The following is a 19,915-nucleotide window of genomic DNA, read 5'->3' as shown; positions in this document are numbered from 1 at the left end:
GGTTCTTGGGCTTGAAAGTGGTATTATAAAAGTGAAGTTTGAGGAAAATAACTCTTAACAGGCATATGCAGTAAGAATTGATGTAAAATATGGAGAAGAGACCATTTAGGAGGCTAAGGCAATAAGTTGGGAGTCCTGTGGTAAAAATCCAGACAAAAGTAGTGGAAGGGAGAAATCTAAGAGATCTCTCAGGAGGAAGATGGGAAGAGAAGCAGATGTGAATTTTTTTATGTTAATACAAGTTGTAGCAGGAGGTTATTTGACAAGGGGGAAAAAAAGTAGAAAGTGAGACTTCTAAGGGAATTTAAGCCAAAATTATTACTTAAAGAAATAGTTTAAATAGAGACTTACTTTGCCTCCAATTAAATCTGGAGAAGCAATTACCTCACGAGTAAAGCAAATACCTTTATTCATTTACCTGGAAATGTTGATCTTCAGTTCCTCCATGTGGATGGACATCTGCCTAAGCTGATCCTTTAGAACACTGCAATTCTCCTCTTTAAGTCTAATTTCATCTTCTTTGGTTTGAATGGCATCACTGAACTTCCTCTCCCATTTCTTGGCTTCATCTATCACCCTGTCCCGATCATCCTGGAGGGAAGACATACTCTTACTGAAGGCCGCAAGCTGGGCCACAGTACTGTCCAAGTTTTCCTGAAGTTGCTTAACTTCCATGTCTTTCTTGTCCAAAGTAAACTGAATCTCTCCAAAAGTCTCTTCCAAGTGGGCTTTTTCTCTACGCAAAGCATCCAGTTTCTCTTGCATATTCTTCTTCTCTTTCAGGTGCTTATCTTCTGCCTGCTCTAGTCTTCGCTCAAGATCGTCATCCTTTTGCTTCATTTGGCTTTTAACTAATTCCTTATTTGACTGAAGTTCCTTTTTCAACTTGAGATTGTCTGCTAGGACCCGAGCTGCTTCACTTTGAGTGTCATCTAGCAATACTCTGAAGCTAGCTAATTCTGCTTGTGCCTTCTTGCGGAGTTCATCAGCTTGGGCCAGATTCTCTTTGTTTGTTTCCAACTCTTTTTGGGACTCAGACTGAACAAATTCTAGGGCCTTGACAGTTCTCTCCAGAGCACTAATTTTCTCTTGATACCTGATGCAGTCCTTCTGCAACTGCTTTACTTCTTGTTGTTTTTCTTTTAACAGCTCCTGAAGCTCCTTCGCATGGCTTTTACTGCCAGGTTCTTTCTGGGCACCTTGTATTTTCTCCAAATATTCTTTTCGTATTTCTGATTCCACCATAGTTTTTTCCTTGACTAACTGCTGCTTTTCTTCTTCCAGTTCACTCACACACTTTTTAAGATTCTGCATTTCAGATTCCAGTTGCTCATTTTTTATTTGGGCATCTGTCACATCCTGATAATAATTTCCAATGCTTCCATTAAGTTCTGCTAACTGATTCATAAGCCTCTCTTCCAAATCATCTTTCTCTTCTTCTGCTGTCTCCTTTAATTTGGTAACTCTGGAGAGTTCTTCTTGGATTTGCTGATTTAACAAGTTTATTTGGGTTACTTCTTCCTGAAGTATTTTTAGTTCACCATCCTTTGATAGTATTTGATTCAGTAAGGTATTTTTCTCATTTTCTAATGCCTGACTAAATTCCTTTTCTTTATGCTTCTCCTTCTCTAATTCAGCGATTGTTTCTTTGAGCTGATCAATCTCCTGTAGGTAGTTATTAATTTCACCATGTGAGCTGACATTCTCACTTATGTCAGGATCTATCTTGCCACTGTTCTCCAATAGAATGGATTCTGAATATTCAGGCCTTGTACTCCTACTCGGAGAGTCTTGCTCTTTAACCTCATCTGACACAGATTGCGTTGCCTCTTCAATAATATCCCCTTGATTATCTTGTTTCTCAATGGCTTCCCGGCTAGCTTGTTTGAATATATTATCTTCTATCTGATGCTTTAAATCTTGAACCTCTTGACTTAGAATGTCTTTCTCAGTCATCAGAGCCTCAAAGTCCTTAGACAGGGTTTTATATTCCATTCTGACGCTTTCTAGTTCCTCCTTCATGTTGGAATTAGAAGAAAGAAGTGCATCCATACGTTCTTTAGATGTATCACCTGCAGGGTGGACCTCTGCTCTTAGCCGGTCATTCTCTTCTTCTAGCTCTAGGATTTTCTGTTGTTTAGACTTAGCAAACTTTCTCATCTTTTCTTTCATCTCCTCCATTTCCTGTTCAGCTTCCTGCAACTGCTTTTCTGTCTCTCTCTTGTTTGCTTCTGTGCTTCTCAGCTTGCCATATAATTCTTGCTTTTCTTGCCTCACAGCGTCTACCACATGCTGAATCCTTTCTGCCTCATTACTAACGTTCTCGTAAGACTGCAGAAGAATTTCATACTCTTTTTGTAGCTCCTTGTGCTTCTCTTGCCACTCGGTCTTTTCTGCAATCTGAGAGCATTTCAAAGATTCAATTTCCTTCAATAACTTTTCTTTGTCTTCAGTAAGACCCTCCAGAGCTAGCTTCAGACTTTCACAAGAGCCATTGAGACTCTGATTTTCCAGTAAAGACTTGTCCACTTCTGCAATAAGTTTGTCTCTCTCTTCCTGAAGAAGAGCTAACCTTTGTGAGAATATATCTTTTTCTTTATTCTGAGCAGAAACTTGGCTTTCTACATCTGCCAGAGACTTGGTAAGCCGTTCAATGCTATCTCTTGCCAAAGACAACTCCTCTTGGAGATCTTTGTTTTCTTTCAGTGCTTCTTTTCGGGAAATAAGGGCAGCTTGAAGTTTCCTCTGTATTTGTAGCTTTGCTTTACCTTCTTTTTCAGTCTCTTCTGGTTTTTGCTTCATTTCACTAAGTTCCACCTGTAACTGCTTTATCTTCTCATCATGCTCTTTGGCTTGCATTTCCAGTTGCATATGTAAAGCCTTAATTAAGTCCTCTCGTTCTATTACCTCTGTCTTCACTTTAGTAAAGATTTTCTCTTTCTCGCTAAGTTGTCCAGAAAGGTAGCTAACTTCTTCTTCTTTTTTGCTTATGAGTCTTTGCAGTTCATCTAGTGCAGGCTGTAATTCTCTGAGATGTTCTAATCTAGCAATTTCTAGTTGATTGCTTTCCAACGTCAGCTTCAGGCTTTCTGCATGGGCTTCAGCTTCACTGGCAGCTGTCTTCAGACTCTGGATCTCTAAAACCTGTTTATTTATCTGCTCTTGTAATTGAAATACTTCATCTGATTTTTTAGTAAGCTCACTTGATGTAGAACTAACCTTCAATTCTAACTCTTCTTTCTCGGATTCTATTTCTTTCAGTTTGGCCTTAATCTGGTCAATATAAGGATTACTCTGCAGAATATTTGCATCTTCATGTTGAGAAGGCAAGTCTGGGCCCAAGGGGGACTCTGAAACAGGTTGATCAAGTTGCTGCTCTGCAGCTTTGAATACAGGATCCTCTAAACCTTGAATGGAAGAACTTGATTCCTCCTGATCAATGCCTGGTGGGGGGTTTCTGTCTAAAGACCCCCTTACTTGAATCTGGAGTTGTCTTAGTCGGTCTCCAATGTTTTCCTTTTCCTTACTTTGCTCATCAAACTGTTCTTGCAAACGATTATAGTCATCTTTCTGTTGCTTTAGCTCCTCTCTAAGATGTTTTTCTTTTTCCTGTGCCTTTTTTAGAATCACCTTGCGTGAGGCTAACACTTCCTGTAGCTTCTTCTGAAGTTGCTCCTTTTCTTTTTCAAGGTCCAATATCTTTTCTTCCAGTTTTGGTTTCCATTGTTCTCCACTACCTGCACCAGCTGGACTGATTACCACTGTTTCTTTTACAGGTGCTGCTGAGTCTCCATCACCTGCATCCTTGTTACCTGTGATTAATTTTTGTATAACTGCTTGGTTTTCAGTGATTTGTGCTTGCAGCAAATCTATCAGGTTTGTCTTATCTTGCAAGTTCTGATTCATCTGTTTGACCGTAGCCTGTAACTGCTCTTCAGCTGCTACCTTTTCTTCCAAATCCTTCCTTACATGCTCTAGTTCTACTTCTTTCTCAGATATTGTCTGTTTTAAATAAATTTCTATTTCTTGGCACTTAGAACTCACGCATTTTTCTGAGTCTTCTTTGTTCTCTTTATCTTCTTCCATTTCCCTCTTCTCATTCGCATTAAGTGGCACTTCTTTCCTAGATTCATCTCTCACTTTGGCCAATTCCTCTTCTAATCTACTGACTTTTTGTAGAAGTTCCTTTCTGTTAATAAGAGCTGCCTGGAGCTTTCTCTTTCTCTGTTCACTTTCTTTCTTTAGAAGGTCTAATTCATGCTGAAGTTCTTCTTTACTTATTAGCCCTGCTGGACTCAACTCATTATAATTATGTTTAAGGCCAGAAACAACTTCTTTATCTTCTTCTACATGCTCTTTTTTTGCTTCTTCAGCTTTGGATAATAAATTCAGCTGTTCTTTAAGAGTCTTAATTTCAACCCCGAGAGAAAACTTCTCTTCATTAAGCTGAACCATTTTCTCAGTCATACTAAAGCTGATTTCTGTCACTTGCTGATCCTTCTCCTTGACGGTTTGTTGGAGGGTTTCCACATCTTTCTTTTTCTCTACTAATAGTTGATCCAGTTTTGCTATTTCAAGTTCCTTCTGTGAAAGAGCACGTGAAAGTTCTTCCATCTTATCTGACATATCCCTCAAACGTTCCTCCCCCTCAAGCACTTCATTTTCCTTCTTCTGCAGCTGGCTCTGCACACTTTTAATCAGTGTACTCTGCTCAGAAAATTGAAGCTGCATATCATCTAGTTCATTCTGTAAAACTTCAATTTTCACATCTTTAGATTTGGCTTCTATGATAAGACTGTGGATCTGTTCAGTGAGCAGGTTGTGATGAGTAGTCTGGCTTTCATAGTCTAGTCTTCTTTGCTTTTCTGCTTCTGCAAGATTTGCTTCCAGTTGTTGTACCTGAGCCCTCAGCTCTGTTACTATACTAAGCTCCTTTACCTGGGAAAGAAGCTGGTCTCTTTCTTCAGACAAAGCAGTGAATGCATTGCTTGTGTTCTCAGCATTTTTCTTAAACTCTTCAATCAACTGAGTTAGCTTGCTTATTTCCTTAGCTTTCTCATCTAAATTTTTTTCATAGGTTTCTTCTGCTTTATGAAAGCTTATCTCAAGCTCTGAAATTTGACTTTTTAACCTCTTCAATTCATCCTGCTGACACTGACTAATATCTGGTATCACAGCAGGAGACTTATCAATAGCATCCTGCTTTGTTGATTTCAATTCCATTTTAGTGTCATTAAAAGGCATTTCCTCGGAGGTTGTATTTTGATGTTTATTGCTTGCTTGCTCTTCTTTTTTAACTGCTGGAAGACTGCTCTCTTCATCTGACATTAAGGGAAAATCTTGCCCTGTATCTTCAAGCAATACTTTCATTTCAACTGGAGGTATTCCCTCACTCTCCATCTGTTTTACTTCTTTCTGACCAAGGTCCTCTGGGTCCCCCTCCGTCTTTTTGCCTTGTAACTGCATTTTAAGAAAGGCAATCTCCTCTTGAGCTTCTTTCATTTCCAAGAGTAAAACTGATAATTCTCTATGTTTCTGGGAAAATGTGTTCTCTAGGACATCTTGCCCACTTTCCTCAGTAGAAGAGTTGCTCTTGTTGAGCCTGGTATTATCAACCATGCTGATCTATTAAAAAAAAAAAAAAAAAGGAAAAGAAAGAAAAAAGCCTCAATCCATTGTTTTATACTAAGAAATAGCCTCACTAAAAACTGGTATTTGTTGCACTTTCTAAAGCCTGAAACTTTTCAGTCCAAACCTTCTTCCTCTGATAAAACTGTTAAATGTTTTTAAAATCTGTTTTGATTTCCCAGATTGGACCTGAAGGTACTCTGTCAATCCTGCGCCATGGTCAAGCCTTATCTGTAAGACCTAAGGAAATCTGGAATTTATTTTCTAGATATCCTGTATTTGGAAAAACAGTTTTTTATTCATATTAGAACTCCTACTTGTTTCTCCTAAGAACTGCTTACGAAGAAAAATGGAAGTAGGAAATAAGTTAAATCTTTGTTTCCATCCACACAAAGGAGGAAATCACGGGATTCCTCTTCCTAAACTCTCCACTGAAATGAGAAAGTTGAGAATATTAGATGAGATGGCCTTCACAGGCAAGTAGATTGTCAAAGATGTGGTGAAACCCATGCGAAACTGTTCACTACAGATTAGTAAGTAAACACAAGTAAGCCTGTGTGCACCCTGCTTATTGGTTAATCTGCCCCTGAAGACAAATACTACAATTTTCAAAATTCAGTCCCCTTTTGAAATTTAGCGAACAGAGCACCAGTGTCTCCATGAAAAAGTACTCACAGTGACCCTACAAGACAGAGTAAAACTGCTCATAGGGTTTCCAAGGAGCGGCTCTGGTGGATTTGAACTGCCGACCTTTTAGTTAGCAGCCTGATCTCTTAACCACCATGCCACCAGGGCTACACTAAATATAAGTAAGCAGATGATTCAGTTAAGAAGCTTCACTACTCAAGGTTGTTTATGACTCTTATCACTGACTTCTTAACTGGAAGGACACAACTAATTTAACACAATACAACTAATAATAATCTTAAACCAACAGAATGTTATTAAGCAGCCATACATTTCTTTTAATAATTCTCAAGACATAAAACACACCCTTCTCCAAAGATAGCCTTTTCATATAATTCTAATAAAACCGCAAACTGAGGGAGAAAAAACAAACAACAAACCCCAACAATAACAAACAGCAAAACAAGAGACTCCGTCTAATCTCGTCATCTCTTCATGAAGCTGAGATAAAGGATAGTTTAGTATAGAAATGGGTTATCAAATCCCAAATAAGTGGTTACTGTAATTGCTTTGGTTCACAGCAAATGAAGAATTCCAAACATTCAAAAACGAATGATAGTAAATGACAAATAATAACCATTACGGATCTCTTAAGCAGATCTCATTCCATAAGTAATGGAATTTCTTTGTCAACATTAGAAGATCATAGAACTGTTTAGATTTGAAGCCCCTTCTTCTTAAGCTAGTTCCTATTCTGGCAATTTTAAGAATGTATCACTTACCTGGCTGTCTTCTTTATCTGCCTTTCCAGCTCTACTCTGAGCCTCCAGGAGAGTAATCTGAGAAGACAGTTTTTCTGAAAGTCACAAAATAAATATCTTTAGGTTATATATATACATGGAGTGTTTGAAAAAAACAGACATTATTGTGTGTGAGGCTATTTGAGATGCATGAAATAATCAAGAGAAAAGAAATAGATAAAATAGTTTGGAGGAGATAAAAGGCTTATTTTATTCAAATGAAGAAGTGGCAAGAGAAGACGAACTGTGAAACAGAACAGTACTAGGCGATGATAATGAAACTGAGTGAAGTACAAGTAATGGAGGGCTTTTACAGAGAAGGAAGCCAGAGATGTGACATGAAGCAGCTATTTTTGCAACATAATATTGAGCTTCTAGGGCAATAAATCTGCCTTAATTTATCCATAATCCTGCTGTGTTCATAACATACATTTTGGCATTAATACAGCACTTATACTTTGTTGACGCTTTCACATATATTGATATGTACATCAAATTTTAGCACTAGAAGGAAACTATCCAATCTCATCAATCATATGAGGCAACAGAGAAATGACAGGACTGCTGAGGTTACACAGCTGGTTCACGGAGAGCTGGGATTTGAATCCAAGTCTTACGGGTTCTACCCCCAGGTTCTATTAAAATGTGTGTATCTAAAAACGGTAGAAGTACCTTCAAGGATAAAAATATTGAGTAATAATATGCCTTCAAAGAGCTTATACTCTTTCTAAGGACCTAAGATATGTACTTAGAAAAAAAGAAGTATCTTTCTACAGTACACTCAAATGTCTTAACATGACCTATACAGGCCCTCTATAATCTGACCCCACTTGTTCTCCAGCCTCCTCTTCTTGCACTGTCCCTTTATTCATTACCCTCCAGAAACACTGGCCTTCTTTCTCTTCTGCAAACCCTTCAAGTTCATTCACACCTTAGGGCATTTACACTTGTGGTTTTCTTTGCTAGGCATGCTCTTTGCATGGCTATTCCCTTTTCATCCTTCAGGCTTCCAGGCCTCCAAGAGGCCTTCCCTAATGACTCTTTTACTGCCTTTCCCTGTGCCACACACACCTGCAGTTTTATTCATGAAGCTGCACCTTGTTTTATATTTTTTAGAGTTTATACAGATACATTATAATTATATTATATATTGATTTATTAAAACATCCAGTCTTATTTTTTTTCCTAGTACTTATCACTCTTTGAAATTTTATGGCCTGTCATAAACATATTGATGGCCTATCTTTCTGACTGATATTTAAGCTCCATGCCATGTTCATAGCAGTATCCCCAGCAATCAGAATAGCACCTACTCCATACGAAGGGCAATACAGCTATTTGAAGAATGAACAGATGAAAGATAACCATGGAAAAAAATGAATATAAGAGTGTATATAAAGTATTCAGGCACTTTACGAGATTATCTGAGGAAGGCGCACAGTGGTAGAAATGGCAGTGACAAAGGTGAGTCACATAAAACACAGTACATAAAGCAAAGGTAACCCATGAGACTAAACATAAAGACTAAGTTTATTCCAAATTCCATGAGTTGATTAGAGAAATTCACAGAAAACCTTAAGGTAAGTGATCCCTGCAGGAAAAGGAGAAGAGAGTGGATCTCATGTATCACCTATAACCATAGAGGCATGTGAAAAGGATGGGAACTGCTTGAAAAACTGTAAAATAAGCATCATGGATAACATCTTAAAGAAGTGCTTTGAATGGGATCAATAATGAGCTGAATTTGTGGTATTATTTATTAGCAATGGTGGAAATATTCCATTAAAAGTGTACAATCCCAGTTTAGAGCTCAGTGGAAAACCATAAAAGGATTAAACTGAAAAAATTCACTTTAGATTTTAAGAAATGATACAAACTACTTGTGTAGTCATTCTTATTTCTAAAAGACAAAGCGTAGTTAATCCAGGACAAGTTAGATCAGTAAAGCATTATTAATCATATACTACTCAATCCAGGAAGTCCTGTGTAGCAGGTGACAAATGGAAGGGGTACGTCTTCATTCCTACTGACTGCTCACACACAGTCCAATCGAATAAAATGATAGATTTCAGTGTAGTCCAACGAAACTTTATTCAGCAGCAGTAGCTTTGCCAGGTAGTAAATTAGTTCTTGGTAAAGTGAAGAGTTAAAAATAAAAAAGAACTACCCCTGTCCTTGAAGAGCTTATACTTAATCCTTGAAGTGTTTATTTAGTGTAATAAAAAGACATATAAAAAGATAATTTCAACACAGCATGAAAGGTATGTAAAAATGCATTTAACCCAGCTTTTGGGGATCAGGATCAACTTACTGAAAAAGATAATGCCCTAGTTGAGGCCTGAAAGGTAAGTAGGAATTAAACGGGTTAAAGAAAAGGGGTAGGGTTCTAAGCAGGGTATAGCATGGGCAGAAACAAAAATGGTTCCTACTTTTGAATCTTTATTTATACTAATCTCTGTTACCTTATCCCACAAAATTATTACTGCGAATGTCTTTCCTTCATTTTGCCTATTAAAAAATCCATCATCTTTTTAAGGTCCTGTTCAATCTTCTAGTTATCTTCCTAGATGATAACTTTACCACTCCAAAACAAATATAAATAACACAGAAATCCTGCAGCTTTTATAGCCCATACTGCAAAATGTTAGACTTAATATAAACACTGCAGCCCCAGTGCCACAGTGGTTAAGGGCTCGGCTGCTAACTAAAAGGTCGGCAGTTCGAATCCACCCGTTGCTCCTCGGAAACCCTGTGGGGCAGTTCTACTCTGTCTTGTAGGGTTGGTATGAGTCCAAATCGACTTGACAGCAACAAGTTTTATATAAACACTGGTATGTGGTCTAATTATTTAACGTGTATTAACCTTATCCTCTATAACTACCAGCTCTGCTTTCTAAGATCTTTACTATCAGAGGATCGACATGTTATACATGAGCGCTCTGTGAGATAAAAAGACAGAGAATTATGGTTTTCATTTATACATACCATTCTCAGCTTTCAGCACCTCCAACTCCATAGAGCTAAGGAGCAAGGCTCCCTTTTCATTCTCTAGTTCCACTACTCTCTGCTGCAGAGAGGCAATTTTCTCCTCAGTGACTGCCTGAATTGTAGAAAGACAACAAATTAATGACTCACCAATGAACAGCTCTCATATTAATGCCCAGATAGCCTCTAGCATTTTTGTCTTCTAAAAGTTCTCCAGCCATGAAAATACTTTAAAAATAGCATCTACTGATCTTCTTAGGTAATATCTGAAGTAATGTTTTTTACCTGAACTTAAAAAGTGAAGTAAATATGTAACACAAACCCAGGACACTGGTGTTTGAATTTAAGATTGAAGCCTGGATTTCAAAGACAGAAATATTAGGTCTATCAAGAAAGACTAACAGTTTCAAGTCCACAAACAATGTTCTAAGATTAGATTAATGTCACCAAGTAACAAGGTCTCTCTCCTGAAGGACAATGAATATGAAGAAAGGCTTCCCAAAGAGGAACAGAGACAAAAGTAATATGTACCCCCTAAGAAAGAAAGAAGAACCATAATTTTCCCCCAAGTATCATAAAAATTCTCTTACACTTAATTTATGCCTCCAGAATGTCTGATTTTCCTAATAAGAGGTAAATATCTAATTATGCCAGATCTTTAGTTTTGTATCTTTTTATACATTATTCTTCTGCAAAGGGATAATTCTATACAATTCTTCATAAAATCATAGAATTTCTGAGCCATGAAGGTCTTTGTAGCACACTTAGCCCTTCATCTGACGAAGAAAGAAATAGCAAGGGGTGAATTTAGGGTTTTTGTAGTTTTTACCCTGAAGGATATTTCCAGTTTGCACTATATAGAGCAAGTAAAATTCCGATAGAAAAGCCCTAGGTCTTTCTGGCTTGAAGAATGACAAGACAGAGTCTGTCAGAATGTGATGGGAAAAATCATAGAGAGGAGAATGTCAGAGAGGGGGAGCCCCAAATTCTATGTATAAACTCAGTTCAAATCTCTGGCTGAACGATGAACTACACACCTGCAAGTAATTCGAAGCAGTCCAGCTTAGGCAAAAATAACTCAACTGAATGTTCAGTGGTTGCCCATCAAGTCCAGCATTTGTAGTGTGAATTCACAAAAATTACTGGCTGATAAAAAATTATCAAACTCTTCAGAAGAATATAATAGAATCCAGAAACTTGAGAAAGTTTTCACAATATCCAGGATTCAATATAAAATCATTTATCACACAAAGAAGTAGGGAAATGTAACCCATTCTCAAGAAAAAAAAACAACAACAATAATAGAGCCTGACTTCAGGATGATGCAGATTTTGCAATTAGCAAACAAGGATTTTAAATAATTTTTTAATAACTATGCTCAAGGACAGAAAGGAAAAGATGCTTACAATGGGTGAAAAGACAGGAGATTCTAGCAGAGGCAGAGAAACTAACTATAAAATAATGAGTCATTTGAAATTCTAGAAATAAAAACAGAATACTGAAATAAAATATTCAATGGATGGGCTTAACACTAGAATATAGATGACAGAAGAAAATGTTGGTGAACATGAAGATAGATCAATAGAAATTATCCAATCTGAAGATTGAAGGAAAAAAAAAAAGTAGATTAAAAGAAAATGAACAGAGCCTCAGGGACCTGTGGGACAATATTAAAAAATTCAATACACATATCATTGAAGTGCTTGAGAAGAAGAAAGACAGAATGGGGCAAGAAAAATTATTCTGAAGAAACAATGACCAAAAATGTTCCAAACATAAGTTTTTACATGCAAGAAGCTCCACTAAAACTGGGCAGAAAAGTGACAAAGGAAATCATAACTAAGTACATCACAGAAAAAGATAAAGAAAAAAGTCTAAAAAGTGGCCAAGGAAAAAAATCTATATTCTATATATACATACAAGGGAATAATAATTTGACTGACTACTGACCAATTGTTGAAAAAAGTATAGGCCTGAGACAGTGAAACACCTGTAAGTGCTGGGGAAAAAAAAAGTCAATCCAGAACTATACATCCAGTAAACATATCATTCAAGAATTAAAGCAAAATAAAGACATTTTTAGATAGGAGAAAACAGAGAATTTCATCACCAGCATACCTGCACTACAAGAAATACTATAGGACATTCTACGGCTGAAGGAAAATGATACCAGGTGGAAACTTGATCATCAGAGAGGAAAAACAAGCATTGCAAATGGTAAGGCTGTGGGTAAATATTAAAGTCAATCTTTTCCTCTCAATTTCTTTATTCACATATGACTATTTAAAGCATAAATCTTAAAATCATGCTCTGGAGTTATAATTTTTAATATAACACACACAGCAACTATGGCATGAAGAATAAAGTAAGGGTAAATGAGTGTAACGTTCCTACATTTTAGGTGAAGTGGTATTCTATTAACTCTAAGAAGAAGGAAAAGTTCAGGATGCATATTGTACTTCCTGGAGCAACCACTTAAAATTTTTTGTAAAAAGATAGCTAAAGTCCAATAGAGGATTTTTACTTTCAGCGAAGATGAAGTAACATGGAATGGACTTATCCTCCCACCTGAAACAACCAAAGAAAAAGACAAAATAATCATAAAATAGTTTCAAAATAATGGATATCAGGCCACTAATGACAGCAATTCCGGGGAGACAGGAAACAAATGAGGTAAGCCCTACGACTGACCTATGCCTTGAGAGAGTTTCGGGGGAGCCCAGGCAGAGCCTAGCATACTCCTGAGTTAGGAGACAGAGCTGAGTCAAAGGACATCAGGAGGCTAGATTCTGCAGAACAGAGTACCAGACAGGAGAGAGCACAGAAAAACCTGAAAACCCTGGAGAGTGTCATAGGCCAGTTGACAGCCTATAGAGGTTGCTGCCTCAGCATTCATTAATTCCTCCTAATTACCCTTTAGCTTGGTTTCTGACCCAGCTGTTTCTATTTTATCACACATCCTATCAAGAGTACCAAAAACAAACAAACCCTCTGCGGTAGAGCTGATTCTGACTCATACTGACCCTAAAGGACAGAGCAGAACTGCCCGATAGGGTTTACAAGGCTGTAAATCTTTACAGAAGTGGACTGCTACTTCTGCAGACTGGCTGGTGGGTTTGAATCGCTGACCTTTTGGTTAGCAGCCAAGTGCTTAACCACCACACCAGGGCTTCTCTCAAGAGTTGTAGTCTCTAACTGGCTCTCCCAGGCATGTCCCATATAGTTTCCTGTGACAGGAGCCCATTACTATCTTATATAACCCAGTCTCTCAACAGCTGTATTTACTCCTTGCCCCTCTGGGCCATGCCCCGTACAGGTGTCCACAATTAAAACTTCTCTCTTTTCCCATGCTAAAGCATTAGAAGCTTTTTAATTAATCAAAAAACTTCAGCTTGCACTAACTCCAAGACGCCACCCCACTTGTCATACATAAGCCCCCTCCTACAATTCCAACCAGGATCCCAGGTAGCACAGCGGTTAAGCGCTCAGCTGCTAACCAAAATGTCAGTGGTTGGAATCCACTAGAGGCCCCGCAGGAGAAAAATATGGCTGTCTGCTCCCATAAAGGTTACAGCCTTGGAAACCCTATGGGGAAGTTCTACTCTATCCTACAGGGTCACTATGAGTCAGAATCCACTCAATGGCAATGGGTCTGGATAATTCCAACTTGTTGCTTTGTCCCCAGGTGCAAGCCCCTGTGTGGCCCTGTGCCAAGGTGTGCTGTAGTTTCCTCTCTGGGACCTATGAGTACTAAATTCTACTGTTTTCTAGGCTTCCTGCGTCTCACTTTCTTGAGCTGCATCTGACAGGCCCTCCAAGACACCCATTGACCCTCTTTGAATCAAACTTAATACAGAGATCTGCAGAGGGTCCCCAATGAGTATGCAGCAGAGTACAGAGCAGCACATGAATATACGGAAACTAGCCAAGGCTGGGTGGAAAACAGCTGAAAAGATTAGAAAACAGCACACACAATCAGAGTGGTGCTCACACAGGGCTTGGAAGAGTGCCTATTTCCAGAGCCAAATGTGAAAACGCTCATGCATGATAGGCACTGAGGATGCTCAGCAAGGTCATGCCTCAGTAGTAAGGGGTGATCAGTCCTACCTGAGCACTGCCAAACAAATCAAAGAAATAAGATCTGAAAAGATCAAACAGTTTCCAAGTAACTGCATTCCAAAGAAGCTCCAAAATATTTGTGAATACAAAAATATCTAGTAGCCATGATGTCTGACAACCAATTGAAGATTACCAGGCATGCAAAGAAGCAGAGAATATAAGCCATAATGACGACAATAATCAAACAATTAAAGCTAACCCAGGACTGGTACAGATGTTAAAAGAACATTAAAACAGTTGTTATAACTACCTTCTACATATACAAAAAGTCAAGTAAAAACATAGACAATATTTTAAAAAGCACAAACTGAATTTCTAAAGAAGAAAATTATACTGTGTGAGATTAAAAAAAATACAATGGGTTTAATGACAGATTAGACATTGCAGAAGAAAAGATTAGTAAACTTGAAGACATAATAGGAGTTATAGCTAATAAGCCAACATAAGGGAAAAAATGGAAACATCAAAAGGTATTCAACCGGTTTTCCAAAAGGAAGAAAAAGTCAAATAAGCTAAGAGGGCAGCTGGAGAAAATAGAAAACAAATAGCAAGGTGAGAGACTGTTACATAAATAAGTCAAAATGGCCTCTGTGCATTCGCCCTAGATCGTTCATTTCTTCATAGCAAGTTGAGGCCCATTAGCCCAAAAAGCCCACTGGCACCAAACTCAAATTTGTATACATCCAACTGTTTCAAAAATAGCCCAAATAAGCAGATTCTTAAGCCACTCTGAGTCTGCCTGTTTAACATACCCAACATCTGCTCATTCTAGATAAGATAAATCCTATGGTTATAAGGACCTTATGTTGCTGTCTTCAGAGCTCCCAGAACCAAAGACTCCCCACCCTGCTGCAGGAGGACATCACTCAGAGACACATAAGCTCCTCCCCCTTCTCCTCTTCCCTGGGAGCCTCCAGGTTCTCTTCCCCTTCTGGTGGCGCCTTGTACTGCTGCTTCCCTCAGGAAAACCTCCTGCTGTTGGGACTGCCTCCTGCATGCAGCGGTCAACACACTGGGCCCAACAAACTGCTTCTTGTGTAATACTATCTTGTGATCGTATCTTTTTCCTTGATCAGCCCCGAATTCCCCCAAACTCACTACACATATGTAAAGCTAAATATATCAATAATCACAGTAAATGTAAATGAGGAGTTGAGAATGGGAGAATGGAAAGCCTACATCCTAGAAACCAGGAAATGAAAAAGAAAAAAATTTTTTTTTTTAATCAGTGTCTTCTTCAGACTGAAGAATTGATGCCTTTGAATTACGGTGTTGGTGAAGAATATTGAATATACCATGGACTGCCAGAAGAACGAACATATCTGTCTTGGAAGAAGTACAGCTAGAGTGCTCCTTAGAAGCAAAGATGGCGAGACTTCATCTCACAAACTTTGGACATGTTATCAGGAGGGACCAGTCCCTGGACAAGGAAGTCATCATGCTTGGTAAAGCAGAGGGTCAGTGAAAGAGGAAAACCCTCAGCGAGATGGACTGACACACTGGCTGCAATGGTGGACTCAAGCATAGCAATGATTGTGAGGATGGTGCAGGACTGGGTAGTGCTCCGTTCTGTTGCACAAAGGATGGCTATGAGTTGGAACAAACTTGACGGCACCTAACAACAACAACAACAAGCACCACCAGGGATCACAGGCCTCTGCCAGCCAATATGTCTGTCAGTTTGGAAAAGCATAATCTTATAGTGGAAATGGATACACCCCATTATCCCAGTTTGACACCAGCCAATTAAAATCATCAAACTAACTCCCCCTTATTCTCACATTCATGCTCAATAAGCAGCCTTGTGGTGATTATGATCTAGCTTCCCAAAGATAATTTTGTTGAACAAAACAGCCATTTGGGCAATCAAATTTTTTACTGTTAATTAAAAAATGGGAGCATTACGATTTCTGTAATAGACTTAATGAGTTTAGTTAGACTGGATTGTGTACACTAAGCCTGATCAAATCTGAGTCTACCAAAAACAAAACTGTCTTCTGAACTGAGAAAACTGATTGTAAGGTAAAAGTAAAGATCCATCTCCGATCCAGATTTCTAAGACCTTAGAATCAGAAACACTCCCAAGATCATTATTTTCTTATTATTAGCTGCTGAGACACTACATTAATGCATTTCATAACTCTTTTCCTATGGAATTGCCTCCAAAAAGCTTTTTATCAGGCAGGAAAGACAGAAGGCTTATACTACTTTCTGGAATAAATCCTCATTAGAAAATCCAAGTATAGATAGAGCAAAGACAAACATACCAGATTCATAAGAAGCTGACGTTGGATTACCTGTACACCCTCATGAGAAACATCTGGGAAAGAAGTCTGAGATGCTGTTTCATGTTTTTGCAAGGTTGATTTAGTTAGAAATTGGCTAATTTCTTTGGATTTTTCATGGAGCTGATCTAAGGAAAAGCAAAAAAATAAAGTGAAACGATCTCTGTCTCTCATTTGAAACTTAGTGAGTTATTATCTTCTAGGGATATATCTGCCATTGTTTACTCCAGTTCAATTACCTTACTTAAAATTATAATGCCAATGGCAACATTTTTAATTCAACTGTTTAAATGCTCCCAAGGACTAAAGGGCACCTTAAGAAACCATTCACAGACAAAAGGGCACCTCAGGAACACACTTCCTTCAAAAGTACAATAAAATAGGCCAAGGCATTTTGAAAAAAGTTGTTTTTCCTTTCCCCCCTGAAAATGGCTTTGGCATTTTTGTTTTATTTTCCTCCCTCTCCACTCAGGTTTTATGGGTCTCTCCAAGATTGTAAAGCATGGTTTTGAAAAACAACATGGTCCAGCTGTTAAGAGCACAGTGTACTCATGTAACACACTGCTCCCATGTAATGCCCTTCCAGGCTTTCGGGTTAATGCTCAGTTCTTCAATACAAATCTTAAACTTAGTAACCCTTTGAAAAGTCCTTCCTTTAGATATATACCAATCTATTAACAGAGGTTCTCATTTGATGAAGAAGAGTGGTAAGATGGGGTAGTGGCGTTGAGGGAACTTCACTTTTTAATTTATAAACTTCTAAAATGTTTAATTTTTTAGAGGCATGTATTGCTTTTATGGTAACACACTTTAAAAAACAAGGTTTCTTTTCTTTTTAAGGAATTAAGTTTTCTTTAAAAAGAAATTCTAACCTATACAAAAAGCATTCAGATCCATCTTTAGATCTAAAGATAACTCCATGCAATTCAGGTCTCCCAACCTAAGCACCCAGATCTGGCTGGGGCTTTCCACAAGCTAATTCAAATTCTACTCATTCCTGTCACTGAACCCTCCATGCCAGAGTCAAGTTTCACGCAGCATTCTATTGAGTATCTAGCACATCACTATCAACAGTCTTTAGTACTGTAATAATTATTATAACAGCAAGCCAGATTATAACTTCAGTCAGAGGCAGGAAAAAATGCAACAAAGGGCATGAGAAGATGCTTTTCTTAATATTTCTTTTGATTCAGTTGGTTTGAGAAAATGATGTCATTAACAGATCCCTGAAAATTGGAAGTAGGAGCCACTCAGGTGCTAGAGATGCAGGTTTCAAAGGCAAGCAGATACTGACCTTCCAGCTGCTGAATTGCCTGGGCTGACTGGACTGACTGTTCCCTCTTCTCTTGGAGGAGCTTTGAATTTTGATCCTTCAGAGTATCACAGGAAGACTGTAGCTCTTGTTCAGTCTTCTGAAGACTCAAAATGTGCAAAGTCTTCTCTTCCATTTCTGCTTTGTGCTTCTGCTCCAAGGATCTGTACTGTGATTCCAGTTCAGCCTGGGCTTGGTCTGCTTGCTCAAGCTGTTCCAAAAGATGATTCATTTCTTCCTGCAGGTTATGGAAGGATAATTTTCTCTCTGCCACTTCAAGTTCCATCTTTTCCATCAGAATCTTAGAATCCTGTCTTTCTGTTTCTAGAGTATTTCTTAAAGTATTCTGCTCAGCTTCCATCTGCTGTAACTGCTGAAGGAGAACCTAAGAAAAAAGATAAAGCCTCATGTAGGACTTCAAACTGGTTCATTCTGGTTTGACCCGCTGATGAGGATTTGCATTTCCACCCCAGATATACTGAATCAGAATCTACATTTAAACAAGATCCCTAGGTGATTCTTATGTATCCCCAGGTAATTATTATGTTTACATAAGATGTAAATACTATTACTCCCATTTTACCGATGAAAAATCTGAAGCCTACTGAATAAACTTGGGCAAGTTACTTATCTTCTCTATGTTAGAATTTACCTGTGAAACGAGAACAAAAATAGTACTTGTTTCACAGTGTTGTGAGTATTCATAGCACTGCTGTTGTTGTTAGTTGCCATCAAGTCAATTCCAGCTCATGGAAACCTGACCCCATGTGTGCAGAGCAGAACTGCTCCATAGGGTTTTCAAGGCTGTACTAACATGTAATTTGCCAAAAGTCACATAGATAGAAAGTGGCACAACTCGGATTTAAAGTCTGAATCAACTCGACAGCAACTGGTTTTGTATCCCCTGGGTGGTGCAAGTGTTAACATGTTTGACTGCTAACCAAAAGGCTGGAGGTTCGAGTCTACCCAGAGGTACCTCCAAAGAAATTCCCGGCAATCTACTTCCAAAAAATCAGCCACTGAAAACCCTATGGCACACAGTTCTATCGATTCTGACTTAATGTTTTTATACGATGACAGTCAAAAGAGGGGCCTCAAGCTCAGGGTATGGGTTTTGTTACGATGGAAGAAACCAGAACATGTTTCGATGGAAGAAATGGGAACACGTTCTATGCTAGAGGAAAAAGTCCTTCTCAAGAAGAAAGGTTGAAAATTAAGGAGAGAAGATGATTGATTTTCTCCAACAGCACTCAGCACCCAGATGAACAAGCAAACAGTGTGGACTGTAGCACTGATTCTGCATCAAGGTGTGGCTACTTGGATGTGACAGGACAGGGAACAGGCAATCTAAGGGCTGGTCAAAAGAGTAGTCCAAAAGGTCAAGCACGGGCCCATACAGGATAGGGAGAGAGGTCAAGAAATAACTAATACAGTAGAAGAACAAAGTAGAAAGATCATGAGATCTCAACAAGAAGGAAGGTTGGGATAATCGGAGAAAGGGAACAAGATGGGTTACAGTCAGGAAATGGGATACTTCAGTTTTAGAACATCAGAATCCTTGATCACCTTTAGAATCAAGGGAAATATGACATTTCTTTTAGAGACACTCAGACCCTAAAAGGAGCCCTGGTGGCATGGTGGTTAAAGCACTTGGCTGCTAACCAAAAGCTTGGTGGTTTGAACCCACCAGCTGCTCCACAGGAGAAAGATGTGGGAGTCTGCTTCTGTAAAGATCTACAGCTTTGGAAACCCTATGGGGCAGTTCTACTCTGTCCTTGCTATGAGTCGGCATTGACTCGATGGCAAAGGTTTTTCTCGGACCCTAAACCTAAGATCACAAAGGAAAAGAACAACCATAAAAGGTATGAAATGTAAGTTCCATGAGGGAAGGAACTATCTCTCTTCTGCTCATCATTGTATCACCATCACTAAACCACAAGGTATTTATTGAAAGAATAAATATCACCTATTCTCTGAGGACTTATAATAGAACCAGAATGCTCCTTAGAAGCAAGGATGGTGAGACTATGTCTCTCATTCTTTGGACATGTTCTCAGGAGGGATCAGTCCCTGGAGAAGGACTTGGTAAAGTAGAGGGTCAGTGAAAAAGAGGAAGACCCTCAATGAGATGGACTGACACAGTGGCTGCAACAATGGGC

The 19,915-nt window shown here is 38.6% G+C and overlaps 1 protein-coding gene across 7 annotated transcripts in view; it reads right to left on the bottom strand.

The window, feature by feature from the left end:
• The window catches only part of GOLGB1 (golgin B1), a 72,202-nt gene that overhangs the window by 25,301 nt on the left and 26,986 nt on the right, over nucleotides 1-19,915 (bottom strand). For 5 of the 7 annotated variants that reach the window (XM_023728828.1, XM_023728826.1, XM_023728830.1 and 2 more), the window contains 5 exons: nucleotides 17,739-18,141; nucleotides 16,427-16,572; nucleotides 10,041-10,155; nucleotides 7,038-7,111; nucleotides 419-5,625 (listed from right to left, as the gene is read on the bottom strand). In XM_023728828.1, the coding sequence (XP_023584596.1) occupies nucleotides 419-5,625; nucleotides 7,038-7,111; nucleotides 10,041-10,155; nucleotides 16,427-16,572; nucleotides 17,739-18,141 (5,945 nt within the window). The remainder of the gene's footprint in view (nucleotides 1-418; nucleotides 5,626-7,037; nucleotides 7,112-10,040; nucleotides 10,156-16,426; nucleotides 16,573-17,738; nucleotides 18,142-19,915) is intronic. The other 2 variants (XM_023728827.1, XM_023728831.1) reach the window with 1 other exon arrangement.

This window comes from Trichechus manatus, unplaced genomic scaffold (assembly GCF_000243295.1).
Source record: "Trichechus manatus latirostris isolate Lorelei unplaced genomic scaffold, TriManLat1.0 scaffold00026, whole genome shotgun sequence".
NCBI classification, from domain to species: Eukaryota; Metazoa; Chordata; class Mammalia; order Sirenia; family Trichechidae; genus Trichechus; species Trichechus manatus.
This window is presented reverse-complemented; position numbering and strand designations above follow the sequence as displayed.